General features: G+C 47.8%; 1 protein-coding gene across 1 annotated transcript in view; it reads right to left on the bottom strand.

The window, feature by feature from the left end:
• CFH (complement factor H) overlaps window positions 1–17,374 on the bottom strand; it is a 1,163,637-nt gene that overhangs the window by 258,517 nt on the left and 887,746 nt on the right. The window contains exon 18 of the mRNA XM_075322035.1: window positions 15,479–15,661. Coding sequence (XP_075178150.1) covers window positions 15,479–15,661 — 183 coding nt within the window. The remainder of the gene's footprint in view (window positions 1–15,478; window positions 15,662–17,374) is intronic.

Raw genomic sequence — 17,374 nt, 5'->3', positions numbered from 1 at the left:
GCATTGCACTTCAGTGAAGTGAGAAATTGGTGCTGGTGCACAACGGGCGACAAATCCAAAAAGGGCTCACATAACAGGGAGCCAGGAATACAACCTGCCTAATGCGAAAAAAGGAACAGAGAAAAACAAAAGTGAAAGTAACGGTAATGCGGGTGTCACAAGAGACGATCTATCGTGCGATGCATCGTCGTGGTCACGGTTTTCGTGATGCACATCCGGCATCATTCACGACGGCGTCTCGTGTGACACCTACGTGCGACTCCAAATATGTTATAAATCGTGGATCATGTACTCGTCGCTCATTGTTAAAAAATAGTTTAATCTTATTTGCGCAGGTTGTTCATCGTTCCCGGGGCAGCACACGTTGCTCCGTGTGACACCTCGGGAATGACGAACACAGCTTACTTGCGTCGCGCTGCACCCACCGGCTATGCGGAAGGAAGGAGGTGGGCGGGATGTCTCCGCTCATCTCCGGCCATCCGCTTCTATTGGCCAGCGGCTGTGTGACGTCGCTGTGATGCCGAACGTCCCTCCCCCTTCAGGAGGTGGGTGTTCGCTGCCCACAGCGAGGTCGCTCATCAGGTACGTGTGACGGCGGTTTAACGACTTTGTGTGACACGGGCAGCGATTTGCCCGTAACGCACAAGCGACGGGGGCGGGTACGATCGCTCGTGCAATCGCACGATAGATCGTACCGTGTGAAGCCCGCATAAGCTCCTCATACCAGCGAAGAAGGCCAAGGTGAACTCAGGCTTGAGCTTAATATGTGGTGATTTTCTTCTGCTTGCCACCAGATGAAATGGTGGGAGGTTAGCTGCAGAGTCCGATGCAAAATTCCAAGATTTAAGGAGGGTATCTGCTTCTGAGGGGGAGTTGCAGGTGTAGAACTTATTCTCCTTGTGGATTATCAGCTTCACAGGAAACTCCCATCTGTAGGGTATACTAGCAGTGTGTCGTGCCCTGGTTTGTGGCCTAAACTCCCTTCTAGCCAGGGTGGCTGCAGAGAGATCCATATATATCAGCAGTGGCGTAACTAGAGTTTGATGGGCCCCGGTGCAAAGTTCAGACCTGGGCCCCCCCCTCCACGTACACCGACACTTGGGGTACTGGATAATTACACTGACACTCAGGCTACGGGATAATGACACTGACACTTAGCTCTTACCCACAGCACCCAGGTTTCCCATTATCTGAAATCCCTCTATCAGCACCCAGCTTTCCTATGTTCTGATATCCATCTTTTCCTCAGCTCCCAGTTTCCCCATGCTCTGCTATACATCTTTCCCTCAGCACCCAGCTTACCCACATCAGAGCATGGGAAAGCTGGGTGCTGAGAGAAGATGTATAGCAGAGCATGGGAAAGATGGGTGCTGAGGGAAAGAGCCTTTTTCCCTCAGCACAAAGCGCTCACATCCCCTGCTTGTATCTTTGTCCCCCCTTGTATATAGTTCTCCAAATACTATAATGGCCCCCACATAATCTGTCATATATTAGAATGCACTTCCATAGTCCTCCATGTATTATAATGCATTTCCCATAGTTCTCCATGTATTATAGTTCACCCCATAGTGCTCCATATATTATATTGCACCCTCATAGCCCTCCAATTATTATAATGCACCCCCTTTAGTTCTCCATTATAATTCACCCCATAGTACTCCATATATTATACTGCATAACAGTACTCCATGTTTTATAATACAACCCCATAGTCCATGTATAAGGTAGGCTCCATAGTCCTCCATGAATTATAATGTAGCCCCCATAGTCCTATAAGTATTATAACGTAACCCCATAAAACTTCATATTGTATTATGCAGCCCCATACTCCTCCATGTATAATGCACTTCTATATTCCATGTATAAGCTGTCCTTCATTTTGTATTATGCAGCCCCATACTCCATGTATAATAATGTAGTCAGCCTCCCCAGGCCTCCATGTATAATAATGCAGCTACTTTCTCCAGGCCTTAATGTATAATAATGTAGCCAGCCTCTCCACCCCAGGCCTCCATGCATAATAATGCAGCCAGCCTCCCCAGGCTTCCATGGTGACCTCTGACCGCGGTAGTTACGCCCCTGCATGCAGCGGCTGCGGCAAGGAGAGTGGGGGGGTGGGTAGCGGCCGCGGCACGGGGGGAGGAACGGGGGTTGTGTTTCGTGAAGGTAGCAGCAGCGGCTGGGGGAAGGGCGCTGGTACTCACACATGCCGAACGGGTGACAGGGTGAAAGTGCAGCACACCGCAACAGCTGTGAGCTGCACAAAGATGGCGCTGATCTCCTCACTCTGCTGTGATCTGGACAGCCCAGGGGGTGCGTCCAGGTCACAGCAAGGAACTTTCCTGTATTAAGTACAGGTCGCAGTCCGGGTATAGGGGGCTGCCATAAAGGAGGTGAGAAACTGTTGTTACAAACACCAAATCCAAGATGGCAGCCCCCAGTGCTTCAGTAACACTAGAATTAAATAAAAACTAAATAAACAGTTTAATTTTGTATTAAAAATTACTTGATTTCATAATCACTATTAATACAAAAATAAAAAAATGCAACACCTTCCCTTTAATCCTAATGCTCACCAGGGGGGAGCGGCGGTGGAGAGGCTCAGGAAGGTCACAGGAGGAAGGGTGATGTTGCGAGCTCGGAGGAGGGGGTGCTGCTGCTCAGGAGGGTCAACAATGCTCTTGCTCGGGGGTGTAGCCATGGGCGCATTTGAATCCCCCAGGTACGGCTTACCAGGGCAGTGGAGCAGAGTCACAGGATGCACTCGGGGGTGTTGTAGAGGCCGCCATTGATCTGCGGGCAGGGGGTCTGCAGAGGTGTCACAGCGCAGGGTGTCTCTGCGGCAAGTGCATTGAGCTGACTGCCGGCTCCATTGAATCACCCAGGTTTGACAAGATAGACGTCAAGAAAATGATCGCGGAGGCGGCGCGTGCGCAGATGGGACTCCACGGCCATTTTCTTGAAGCTCATCGCGTGAACTATGGGTGATTCAATTGAGCCGGCAGTCATCTCAATGCACCCACCGCCGAGACACCCTCGCAGCCTGCCTGCAGATCAATGCTGCCCACAGCGACACCCCGAAGCGCATCCTGTGAGCCTGTCTCCTATGAGCCCGCTCAACCACCGCCGCCTTCATAAGCCCTATCTGTTTTGTAAGATGCACCCCCATTTTTCCGCCAGTTTTGAGGGAAAAAAAAGTGTGTCTTAGAAAGCGAAAAATATGGTAAATGAGAATACTGAAGTATTGTGAACACGTTCAGGATCTTTTCCTTGCAAATTGTGTTGTAGAAAAAAAAAAAAACTGCAGCATGTCAATTTTGTGTTTTTGCTGCATTTTCCCCATTAAAAGTAATGAAAAAAAAGCAAAAATACATATAACGCATGTGGCAAAAAGCCTTGTTTTTGCTGCAGCATTTCTCCAGTAGATGCAGACTTGGTGCAGAAATTTCTACAATCAAATCTCCATGTTGTGCATATAGCTTTACAGTGTATTAGCACTCAGCAGTGATGTCATTTAACCATACTTAGCACAAAGGACCTGGCTGCCTTCAACAAACTACTCCAAATGCTTCCCCCACTGCTCACATTGTATGGCACTGATTCTGTGGGTTGGTGACCCCCAATCAACCTCAGTCCCTTATCCCCCATCCCCCCAGATCCCAAACTGTTCCTGGCAGCTTGGCGAATCTTTACATGTTAAAGATATAATTCAAAAAGAGTCAGATGCAGTTTTCTGTATTATAGCTTACTGTTGACCCTGTCCATCACATGGATGCTTGCACATTACTAAATAAACTAAGGGTCGACATCGGGTCACTGACCAGAACTAGTGGGAGGGGGAGACAGAGGCTGTTCTCACAACAAGTCACAAACTTTGTGACTGTTGGCCACTGTCTGCCACTCAGACCGCACTGTCTGCAGCCTCCAGTTCTGATAATTATTCATCTTCTGACCTGATTCTTCATCTCCTGCAACTGCCCACATGACATGCATCCACAGTCACTGCAGGCTCCACACACTGCAGAAGAGTAGATGACGAGCCAGGCAGTCAGCCCGAGGTCACAGGTAGAAAGAGGCTGGAGGGGGTGGAGCCCAGCACTGCCGGCCACTTGTATAAGAGCTAATACAGTATAGTTACAGCGCAGCACCTCTGTCACAGAGCGGAGCTGGCTGTTTATCTTCAGGGCGGGTGCCGCCGGGCCCCTAATCGCCGGGCCCGGTCGCAATGGCGCAGTAGTTATGCCCCTGTATATCACTATGCTGCTGAAAGGGTCTGGCAGAGGCTTATTCGGTCTTATGCCTGCTGTACACGAGTCGATCTATCGTGCGATATGTCGTCGGGGGGTCACGGTTTTCGTGACGCACATCCGGCATAGCGCACGACGTCGTCTCGTGTGACACCTCCGAGCGAAGCAGTATCGCTCACAAATCATGAGTCGTGTACTCGTCGTTAACTTTCATAATATCCGTAGCAGCACACATTGCTCAGTGTGACACCATGGGAACGATGAACACAGCTTACCTGCATCCCGCGGCATCCGCCAGCTATGTGGAAAGAAGGAGGTGGGCGGATGTTTACATCCCGCTCATCTCCGTCCCTATTGGCCGGCTGCCGTGTGACGTCGCTGTGACACCAAATGTCCCTCCCACTTCAGGAAATGGACGTTTGTCGACCACAGCGAGGTTGTCCGGAAGGTAAGTGCATGTGACGGGGGTTAAACGAGTTTGTGCGACACGGGCAGCGATTTGCCCGTGACGCAAAAACGACGGGGACGGGTACGATCGCTCGTGCTATCGCATGATAGATCGACTTGGGTAAAGCAGGCTTTAGGACACGGAGAAAGGCTTCTTTAGTTTTAAAGAAATACAGTCTGGCCAGAGTGTCTCTTGGGAGGTCTGGTATTAGCCGTTTAGGCCTGGGCACCCTACATATGCGGTCCATCGTAAGGTGTAAATCTGCTGCCTCAGGCATCAGGTGGTGCATAAGCTTGTGAAAAAAGGGGCCCAGACCAGAGTCAGCTATGGACTTAGGGATACCTCTGATCCAGACGTTATTTCTTCTTGACCTGTCCTACAAATCCCAGACTTTGGTCTTCAAGAACTGCACCTCATTTACCACTTCATAGTGCGTTTTTCTATCAGATCATAGTGAGAGGACGCATACTCCGCCATATTTGATTCTATGTGGTCTGTGCATTTGTAGCACACTACAAGGTACTGCATACTTAACCAGATGCAGGGCCTACCCCCAGGGACCCGGAGACCAGTGCCAGTCTACATGCAAAACATTCAAATTAATCCCTGTTTTTCCCCATTCCCAAAGACTGGTGACAGACTAGGGTCAGACCCAATGGATGGCCACCTAGGGGTGGTACCGATCCAGTCCACTAGATGACAACCATGTGGGAGGGGTCAGATAGACAGAGTATGTAATTGGAGGAGAGAGAGGACGAACTGACTCGTACTGACGGAGTGTAACGGTGACCTGAGGGCCCAGGCGTGTGGTTGCTGGTGTAGTACTCCCGGAACTATAGAACCAACGGGGTACAGAATCCTAGGTCAGGCAAATGCTCGAGGCAGACCTGATAAAATCTGCATAGTGAAGGGACCATCCAGGACCTCACTGACCGTAAAGTTCAGGACACAGTAGCAACAGGAGAACAGGACCAGAGAATCAGACCCCACAGGGTTCAAGCTACATGTTATACGGACAGAAACTGAGAGACTACCAGGAGGTGACCCCCAGCAGTTCCAAGCCACGGGGACCCACCAATTGAATACAGGTGCAGGGGAAAGAAGTCATGTCACCACACCGGCACTGGGACAAAGGGGACCAGTGGTTGAAACCAGCACTCCTTGGGTTTCCAGTTACAACCAGACTGAGTAAAGGAACCAGTTACACTGCAACCCCTCGTGTGTGGCCTACCTTCTTTCTGCTCTGCTACTTGCGGAGGGCCCAACATCCAGGCTGCCACCAACACCAGCCCCAGTAGTGAGAACTGTGCAGCGATGGCTCCACTAAATAGGCGCAACCTACAAGTGGCGTCTCGACACAAACTTTTATTAACTCTCCCTTGTAAATAACCTCCTTTTTTAAAAAGCGACCAAGGGTCACGGAATCGGGCACCGGCCATCACAACCGTGACACCTTTCCCAGTTAAACCAGGCCCGGGACAGAGTACCCCATAGCCCTGGGGCGTCACCAGGAGCGGGCTGGCCAGGGGGGCGGGGAGGCAAATGCCCCCTGGGCTGGGGCCTCAGGAGCTGTTTCGGGCCGCCCAACAGTCTCTTAATTTTGACTGCGCACTGTATATTTAATCTTGCAAAAGTGCCGGCCGCATCCCAGGACAGCAGACACGCCCACACTGCACATGGTGCCCAGCGTCTGCTGTTCTCACATCACCAAGCGTTCCTGTGGCAGAAGAGGAGTCTGAGCAGACAGGAGGAGGTCAGCACAAGGTTGGCAGGCAGGAGGTCTCGGATGTTCCCCTAGTGACAGGACTCGGCTCATTTCTGCTCCTGGTATGTTCACAGCAGCTGTCTGCAGTCACTATCTGAAAAACACTCTGATGTACAGGTTAACTTTGACACAGATCTGGTCGCCTGTCAGTGGCAGTCATCGGCTCCAGCCTCACAAGATCTATGTTTAAGATGCTACAGCAATAACTCACAGTGAGGGTGTAACGAGGCGAGCAGCTCTGACGGTTTTGTGATTGAAAAGGACATGGAGACTGACATTACACCGGATGGTGCTGCCACCTTGTGGACAAGTGCTGAAATTGCTCGAGAGGTGGACGCTGTAAAATCTGATCCCCCTCCCACAGGCACTTGTTGTACAGGAAGTAAAAGTGCGGGAAAAGGACTCTGAGCTACTAGAGCTGGACCTGAGCAGACCTGCCTCGGACTGCCCTCATCGCTGAAGTGTGAGGGATTGCCAGAACTGCTGCAGACATGATACTGGACTCAAGGGACCTCCGGACCGTCTCCTTCCTCCGTACCAAGAGACTGTAAGCTAGTCCTCTGTTGAGAGGGCTGATGATCTTCCCACCTCTCTCCCTTGGAGTTGCCGCTGTTTACCCGGAGTCCAGGCCTGCTACGTGGGAGCCCTCCCTCCTTGTGTTTTGGACTGGTAATATAACCTATAGGGCAAGTCAGGGACAGAGTTCTTGTTTATCATTGCTGTTTTTTTGTGTTCTGCGCCGTGTGTCTGAAGTTAAAGACCCGGATAGCAAACCCTGGTTATGTGTGCTGCTAAGCCAGCTGCGTGTGTCATTGAGATGTTTACCAGTAAAGAAATGTACCCTTGCATAAAATCCGAGCGTGGGGATTTTGTTGGCGCAGATTATGGGAACTCAGCCGCGGTCTTGCCCACGGTCACTTCAAGGGTATAGAGACTGCAGGCAGGAATGCACAGAATCCTGCACGGTCTAATCCTCAGCCTGGCTCCAGGACATCATATAATATAACATATAATATAGACCCAGATACTACAGTATGTGAGGTCCTGGTACAGGTATCAGATTAGTCACTGCACAAATCATTGTATATCTTTGCCCAGTATAACACAGCCAGTGTACACATTGTTCTATACATTCTGATGTGTGTAGCCACTGTATAGTATATACTAATCTAAATACTGGCTGTGCTATACTGTATACCCTTCACCATCTGATGTCTGTGCATAAATATGGTCCAAAATTTGACCCAGGGCCCCCACAAGCATGTTAGTCAATGTATAGGCCCTATCCTATAATAAGGTTCCCCATCTGTAACAATGTCCCCATCTTGTAATAATGTGTCTGTCCTGGGCACTGTATGTAATAACGTCCCCATCCTGTAATTAAATGTCTGTCCTGGCTCTGTATATAATAATGTCCCTGTCCTCAGCCTGTATGTAATGTCCCTGTCCTGGGCACTGTATGTAATAATGTCCCTGTCCTGGGCCTGTATATAATAAGGTCCCTGTCCTGGGTCTGTATGTAATAATGTCCTTGTCCTGGGCCTGTGTATAAAAATGTCCCTGTCCTGGGTCTGTATGTAATTATGTCCTTGTACTGGGCCTGTATGTAATTATGTCCCTGTCCTGTGCCCTGTATGTAATGTTCTTGTCCTGGGCCTGTATGTAATAATGTCCTGGTCCTGGACCTGTATGTAATAATGTCCCTGTCCTGGGCCTGTATGTAATAATGTCCCTGTCCTGGCTGGGTCTGTATGTAATAATGTCCCTGTCCTGGGCCTGTATGTAATAATGTTCTAGTCCTGGGCCTGTATGTAATAATGTCCTGGTCCTGGACCTGTATGTAATAATGTCCCTGTCCTGGGTCTGTATGTAATAATGTCCTTGTCCTGGGCCTGTATGTAATAATGTCCTTGTCCTAGGCCCTGTATGTAGTAATGCCCCCACCATGGGCCCTGTATGTAATAATGTTACCGGTTATGTAATAATGTCTTCGTCGTGGGTCCTTCATACAATAATGTCTTGGCGCTTTCCTTTTTTTTTTTTAAACACAGGAAATAAACAATTCCTCTCACCTTTCCTTGTCCTGCGATGAGCTGTAGCTTCTTTCTCCTTCATAATGGACACAAAGGGGATGGTGAGCAGAACCTGGCAGTGATGTCATGCACGGTATGTCACGGGCATGCCAATGTCAGCTGCTGCTCTCTGATAGATCCAAAGACAAAGACTCCCATATAACTACAATTAATATTTCTTAATTACATAATACTCATAAAAAAACATTAAAATCAATAGGAGATATGATAATTGATACAAAAATGACACCAGGGCAGTAAATATAAACTAGTGTTATTACAGGCTGATAAATTTACGGAATTATGCGAGGTATGTATAGATTATACAAAAACTTAGCAAGAGATTTATAATATAGTTGGTTTGGTCTCCTGATGAATTAATATAAATATGCCTATTTCAAAATACAATTATGTCAAAAATACATATAAAAATTTGATTCATGGAGAAAATACACCAATAAAAATTCAAGAAGGATATGTCTAAAATAGTATGATACTAATGCGGTCACTACAACACATTAAGCTGGCAGCCCCCTAACTCCACGGGCCTCGTCATGGTCTCTCGCTCTGCTACCATGATCGTTATGCCCCTGCAGATAATATATACAGATATTATATACAGGATAATATTCGGCCAATATAATATCTGATGCTCTGTAGTTATCACATATTGCTTACGAATACAGTTATGAAAATCTATTAGCAGGACCCTGGTCCAGCAGCCACATCAGTAGTCCGTGGCCACCAGATGAGGACCCTCCAGACCTCCTCCTACCTGCCAGCATCTCCTTTTTTGATTTGCAGTGCTGTGACACATATATGACATTAGGCCAGGTTACAAATTAGAGGGAACCCGTCAGGTCCCATATGCACCCAGAACCACAAGCAGTTCTGTGCATATTGCTAACCCCTGCCTAACCGTCCCTGTATACACTAGCATAGATAGAGAGATCTGTATATATAAAGTATTTCTAAAGATCATTTATCTTATGTTAATGAGCAAGGGGACTAGTCCCCCGGGCGTTAGTTCCCTTGCCTAGTCACCCCAATTAGCGTGCAAGTACAGCCCTGTGGGCTCCTGTGGGTGTGCTAACATGCTAATGAATGCGCAGTGTCACAGGATGATGTCACTCACCTCTCCACTGCCATCGCCGGCCGACACTGGATTTAGGCTCAGTGCGCATGACCCTGGAGTTACGGTCATGTGCACTACTTCATTTTGAAGCCAGGACGCGTACACCCGGCTTCATAGTGTGCATGACCCAAACTCCAAAGTCATGCGCACTGAGCCAAAATCCCCCGTCGGACGCGATGGCAGTGGAGAGGTGAATGAGCTCATTCTCTGACGCTGCACATTTATTAGCATGTTAGTTTGGCACCCTGGGCAAGCCAGGTCGTCACAGATACTACACTAACACACCCCACACCCCAGCTAGGCACACCGAAGTCAAACAAAATCCTTGTTGCCTCCCTCCAGGGGCTGATGTCCACACCAGGGGGTGGGCCAGGCGGTTGGCCCCACCCACCAAGGAGTACACAGTCCTGGAGGCAGGAAGAGGAAGTTAGTTAGAAGTGGAGTAAGGGAAAGTGAGAGAAGTGAAGTGGGAGAGGAGCAACTGACTGACAGTGTCCGGGTGTGTGGCCCGGACGGTACAGCAAGGTTGGCAGACGGTGGTGACCGTCTGCAGGAGAGGCTAATTGGAGCGAACCGTAAGGACCGTGGACGGGCGGTGGCCCGACGGTACCGGATCAGAGAGCAAAGAGAAGCCAGCACCATTCGGCAGGGCTTACGGACCCCGACCAGGCTTGGAGTCGCCGTAAAACCGGTCAAATCAGTTAGCGAGGGGAACCTCCGGGGTTTCCCAGCAGTCAAGACCCGATTGAAGGCAACAGCTCAAACCGTGAAGGGAAACAAAGTCACCGCCAAGGCTACAGTTCCCAGGGCCAGCGCCTGCGGGCAAAAGGGGCTCCCTCAGCATCCATACAAGCTGGGGAACGGGTTACCGGTGGGAAGCCATCAGTACCGAAAACGTTCTACAGGTGCAGGGAAAGGCAGTCACCATCAACCTACCGGGAGCAGAAACCACCGCAGCCGTCAGTGGGCCCCGTCCATCCAGCCGTGTGTTTTACCAAGGACTTTGCCTCCGTCATTGGCTGAGTGAGTATTACCATGCCGTGCGGCACAGCGCTGCCCCCGCGACCCTGCACCTCACCAGGCCCTGTAACCCGCCTGCCACCCCTAACCCTCACCGGGTCCCGGGACAACCAACCCCCTACCCATGGAGGGGAGAACCAACATCCAAGCTGCTCCCAGTCATCGCTCCCAGGATCCCCGTCCAGAGCAGCGGTGGTGTCACAATCTCACCACAACCGTGGGTGGCGTCACAGACAATCAAACCCCCAAAACCAATCCCCTTTTCACTTACGGGCGAGGAGCGCCGCTCGAGGCCCCGGATCCGGCCCGCCGCTCGAGCCACCGAGCAGCAAGCAAGCAGGCCGCAGCAGAGCCGGACCCGAGTAGTGGGTGAGCGCTGCGCCCTCCCTACCCACGACATTAGTACGCCCTCAGGAGCCCACAGGGGCATACTAACATGCTAATGGGGGCGACTAGCCGGGAATGAACGTCCAGGGGACTAGTCCTCGAGCTCATTAGCATACAATAAAAGATCTTTATAAATACTTTTTCTATTTCTTTATCTATGCTAGTGTATACAGAGACGGCTAGGCAGGGATTAGCAATATACACCTAGAACTGTTTGTGGCTCTCGGTGCATATTGAACCCGACAGGTTCCCTTTAAATAAAAACCCAAGTATGTCAGTAGGTAGGAGGGTTCACAGGGCCACAGAATACTGACCTTTTCCTCTAACCAGGACCCTGCAGATGAATTCCCTTTCTATGTATACCAGCTATATATCCTCCTATATACTGTGTGTACAGACATCTGATGTTATGTACAGATTATATGCGGCTGCTATACTATCTAATGTCTGTACTCATATCATCACATATTATCCTATATATGCCATCCGATGTCTGTAGTCATAGCAGATCATACACCCTCCTGTTTACTGGATGTAATATACTATGTACAAACATACTGTATTATAGGTGACTGGTATATACTATACTATGACATTTTTCCATTGGCGGGGAGTTTGTATATATTGGTGACTTGGTGGTGCTTGTATGTTTGGGAAAACAAACACAAAAAGGTGTTCAGACAACCAGTAACTATGCAGTACTTCTGTGTGACACCTTTACTGCAGGTATATGCTTAACTGCACTTCCAAAAACAGGTCCCTGGCTTAACGATAGTAACACAGAGGCATAATGTGCACTACTTCTGACCACGGCAATCTATGGCTCTGTAGAGTGGGACCTTTTCATTCCTTTTCTGTGTTTTGTTTTGTTTTTTTTAAAAGGAACTCACTTGGTCAATTGGTGCGACTGTAATGTGAACAAACCCTAGGCTGAAGTCCCACAGTATTTCCAGATGTAATCAGGTCCACTACAAAGAAATGATATACGCTTTAAAGAACTCCACCAACCCCCCAAACCTGTGTGTGTGTGTGTGTGTGTGTGTAGTGTAAGGTCAGTGTGTTACTATACTCCCCTTCACCTGTCTTCTCCAGTATCCAGCGTCATTCTGCGCCTCTTGTGAATCACGTGACAGTGATTCAGATTCTCCAGATAACTAAGCCTGATCGGAAGTAACTTTTACAATGTAAGTCTGTGGGGCCTCGTTCTAAAGGCTACTTTACATGCTGCGACATCGCTAGCGATCTCGTTAGCGATGTGAAATTCTAGATCTTAAGTGCGATCTTTTGATATCGCACATGCGTAAAATGACCTGTGTGCGATCTCGAAAGATCGCACTTGCAATCTAGAATTTCACATTGCTAACGAGATCGCTAGTGATGTCGCAGCATGTAAAGTACCCTTAAGCCTTTTGCTGACCAACCATAGACTTACATTGTAAAAGTTACTTCCAGATGACGCAGAGCACAGTGCACAGTCTGCAGAGCGGTGACGTCACTGAGAAGAAGAGCAGAGCTCAATGTGACCAGGAGAGTCTGCAGAGCTGTGATGTCACTGAGAAGAGGAGAAAAACTACGCTGGATACGAGAAAGTTAAAAAATGCAATAGATTTTTCCACAGCGTTTTTAAAGCCTTCTGGTGAATAAAACTAATTTTATTAAACATGTACTGTGGACAAACCGCACATGTAATCCACATCCCAAAAATGACATGAAAATACTGAAAAATGGGCATTTTTACTGCCAAGAAAGTCGATTTTGACTGCCGAAAAAAAACCCAGCAAAAACACTGCATGTGAATATAGTCGGAGCTTGGTTTTGGTGCCATATCTGTGTAGTAGTACACTTAGTTCTTTAAAGGCTACTTTGATCAGATTCTCACATGCACATGTTGTGTATTTGGTTAGTTTTTATCTCAGTTTTTGTAGTCAAAACCAGGAGTGGGTGATAAATGCAGCAGTGGCGACGTGCTTCTATTTTACTTTTCCTCAGAATGTTCCACGTGTGATTTTGACTTAAATCTAAAGAGGTAAAAAGCAGTGATATTCAGCGTGTGCACATGGCCTATGTAGTTGTAGTATTATTTCTGTGTAATATCGGTGTAATAAGTATCAGATCTTTGGTGAGGATGTTTCTGTATAGAGTCTGATATATTGAGCCCACCTCAATGATGAATTTCATACTGAAAACATAATAAAGATGGGCCGCTGATCATGTGGCACTGCTGTGTGCTTGCCCCCAAGGCTAAAATTTGCCAGCCAGCCCCTGGGCGTCACACATTCCCCAAGGTAGACCAGCTCTGCCTGCAGCTTAGCTATGGCAACTTTAAAGTTGTTGTTAATAGAGGTGCTGAAGGTTCTGAAGAAATCTTGCATCACACATTTAGTGGTCGGAGCGTCCGCAGGGAGCTCTACTGAAGCCGATGTGGTACCACAAGGAGATGAGGTCTGCGAGGAAGTAAGGGAAGATAGGCTTTCAGTACCACCTATATGCCGATGACACTCAGATCTACCTCTCTGGTCCAGATGTCACATCTCTGCTGTCCAGAATCCCAGAGTGCCTATCGACTATATCTTCCTTCTTTTCCTCTCGCTTCCTAAAGCTCAATGTGGCCAAAACTGAACTGATCATCTTTCCTCCATCTCACCTACACTCTCTACCTGATCTATCCATTACAATTAATAACATCACGCTCTCCCCAGCACCCAAAGTTCGGTGCCTCGGAGTGACCTTTGACTCTGCCCTGTCCTTCATACCGCACATCCAATCCCTCACCACCTCCTGCAGTTTTCAACTCAAAAATATCTCCAGAATCCGCCCTTTCCTCAATCCCCAATCTACAAAAATGCTAGTGCATGCCCTCATAATCTCCCGCATCGACTACTGCAACATCCTCCTCTGTGGTCTCCCTGCTAACACACTCGCCCCTCTCCAGTCCATCCTTAATTCTGCTGCCCGAATGATCCACCTCTCTCCTCAATACCACCCCGCTTCTCCTCTCTGCAAGTCCCTCCACTGGCTCCCAATCTTCTATCGTATCCAATTCAAACTACTAACCCTGACCTACAAAGCTATCCATAATCTGTCTCCTCCATATATCTCTGAACTAATCTCTCGCTACACTCCAAAACGTAACCTCCGGTCCTCCCAAGATCTCCTTCTCTCCTCCTCTCTCATTCGCTCCTCATGCAACCGACTCCAAGACTTCTCCCGAGCATCCCCAGTCTCCTGGAACTCACTGCCTCAACACGTCAGACTAGCTACTACACTTGCAAACTTCAAACGGACCCTGAAAACTCATCTGTTCAGAAATGCCTATAATCTACAATGACCTCACTGCCCCACCACCGTGCGGAGCTGCCGCCCCACCACCGTGCGGAGCTGCCGCCCCACCACCGTGCAGAGCTGCCGCCCCACCACCGTGCAGAGCTGCCGCCCCACCACCGTGCAGAGCTGCCGCCCCACCACCGTGCAGAGCTGCCGCCCCACCACCGTGCAGAGCTGCCGCCCCACCACCGTGCAGAGCTGCCGCCCCACCACCGTGCAGAGCTGCCGCCCCACCACCGTGCGGAGCTGCCGCCCAACCTACACCCCACCTACTGTCTCCTCCCCAAAATCCTTTAGGATGTAAGCCCGCAAGGGCAGGGCCCTCTTCCCTCTGTGCTAGTCTGTCTATTGTAACTTGTATATGTATTCTGTATGTAACCCCCTCATGTACAGCACCATGGAATCAATGGTGCTCTATAAATAAACAATAATAATAAACAATAATAATAATAATAGTGGGTGCCATTGCTGAGGAGAAGTGTGGCACGTGCTGTGGGAGAAAAACTCTGTTAGCTTGGCTGGGGATCCTGTTTTCTTTGATCTCCCTCTCGTCATCTTTACTGTATCTCCAGAGGACTGCAGGGTCAGTTTAGAGAGCTGGAAGCCGTTTCTAGCCACTGAGGGAGAACTAATTACCAGAGCTGATCTCGCACATTGCCAGCGCCATCAAGAGTCAGGCCACGCCCCGCCAACATGGTTTGATTTACAAGCAAACCCCATATGTTTAGGGGCTGAAAAACAGCCGTGAAACATGTGGAATGGGGACTAGAGTATGGCGTACTAACACCAGGATACTGGATCGAGTACTAAATGTGCTGAGCACCTCAATACTCGAGCATGTGCGGAGCATGCTCGAACATCACTAGTGGGCTGCACATATGTACAGTTATTTCTCCCATTATAATAAATAGATGTACTGTTGACAACATGGCTGCAGACCTAAGGTAATAAAAAAAAATCTATATTCTTTAAAAACAACTAACACTGAGTTGTATTTATTTCAGTTTTTATAATAAATAAAGGAGGGTGCATTATACCATTGTTAGCACGTTAATAATGTCTGATTTGAATTGCACTTACTTCTGCACTCTGGTACATTGATCCATTCGCTCTTCTCGCATTTTGCTTCTCCTGCCGAAGATTTTTCCAAGGAATATAAAGCATCACAGGAATAAGTAACTTTTTCACCAGATATAAATTTATTTTTATTTTGTCCGCTATTTGTAGAATTCGGAACAGCAGGTGGACGAGTACAAAATGTTACTAGAATGAAAAATAAAATGATTGTCAGCAGACATATACTTGTTCAAAATGTGCTTATTTTGACTACTATGTTGCAAAGTGAAGTCTGACTTTAAAACATTTTTTCAGTAGTTACATAAAACAGACTCTTAGTAGTGTCGCAACAGCCATAGCATTTGCCTGAGAAGTGAGGTGATGGCTAACATCATTCACTCTCTGACATCTCGTGTAACTCCATCGCACAGTGTTGCAATACAGGGATATCACTTCACGTGCCTGCACTGGACTGACAGCTGTACATTGGAAAGAAGCCAGCTGAATGATCTTTGAGTCATTGTGGGAAAGGATTTAGATGTGGCCAAAAGTATTTTTCTTACTTTTAAGGTGCATTATTTCTCTCTGGGGTTACTAAAAAGGACATTACACTGTATCAAAACATTGAAGGGGTTACTGTTTCTTGTAGCACTAATGGGGGCATTATACTCTGCTTGGGCAAAAACTGATAAATATACCATATGGGACTACCATAGAGGGCGTCATACTTTGTAAGGCCATTTAGAAGGCATCAAGTTTTTTGGTGACACTGGGCATTATATTTCACAGAAGGCATAAAAGGGAAAATATATTATGTTGGATTAAAAGGAAGGTAGTTTATAGTATGGTGCCACTAAAGGGCATTATAATGCTAAAACAAGGCCTCCAGAGGAAGACCCAAAAATTCAGATTATAAACACATATATTAAAAATATGTAAACTTTAAGCATAACAACAAATAGGTTTTTTTTTTATAAAATTTTTAGGATGTTATGTTGAGGATAAAGAATTGAGTATCCAAAAATACTTAATTCAGCCATTTCATAGACTCAGTTATATAGTTCAGTAGATGTGAACTAACACACATATTTGTGAATGCTTTTGTTTCTTACTAACATGTATATATGTATATTGCATATTCAGTGTATTTTCCTTAGACACAGTATATACCAGCACATGTAATTGTAAAAATGGCTGCCATTTCCCGTTTGCACCCAAGACAGATGGACAAAAGAAATTCCTGTAGCCTGGACTGACCAATCCAAGGACGATGTGTAGATCTCTCTACGTCATGAAGCCCTGCCCTGCGATATTTGATTGGACTAAAACTTTTGTTTACACCCCCTTACTGCTTGGTCTAGAGTTTCTTTCAAACAATAAAAAGCGCACTTGGTTAAGAGCCAGTCATGGAGATAGATGTAACTGACTTGCTGTCCAGTTATTTTTCATTCTCGTGTGCACACATGACATTGATTTGAAACAGCAGCCGGATCCTGAGAGACCTTTTGAGTCTCACCATCATCATCGTCATTTTAACCTTGACAGTTGGCGCGCCAAGTGTGGGGCCACCGAGAAGGGTGAGTCAGAGCTTCCATTTTCCGGACGTCTGGGGGCTACTCCACAAGTATCCAGGTGTCGCTCGATAGGATTGATCGCCCTCCGTTTCACGGTAAGCATCATATACATTGTGTGTGCTGTTTTACCTGTGGATCGAGAGACACCTGGCGAAAGGGGGTGGTCACTAGTCTGGAGAATGGTAGTGCACCGGAGACCTAACGGTGTGACTGTCACTTGCCGGTGAGCTAGAAGGACCCAGCTCCCATAGGGGCTAGGTGTAGGTTTTAAAGGATCCGGCTGTCTGTATTTCTGAGCTGTAAGTAAGGTAGAAATGGGGGGCTTTTTAAGTAGCTGTTGATTTGT

This window comes from Anomaloglossus baeobatrachus, chromosome 8 (assembly GCF_048569485.1).
Source record: "Anomaloglossus baeobatrachus isolate aAnoBae1 chromosome 8, aAnoBae1.hap1, whole genome shotgun sequence".
NCBI classification, from domain to species: domain Eukaryota; kingdom Metazoa; phylum Chordata; class Amphibia; order Anura; family Aromobatidae; genus Anomaloglossus; species Anomaloglossus baeobatrachus.
Note: the sequence above shows the minus strand (reverse complement) of the source record. Positions and strands in the feature narration are given on the sequence as shown.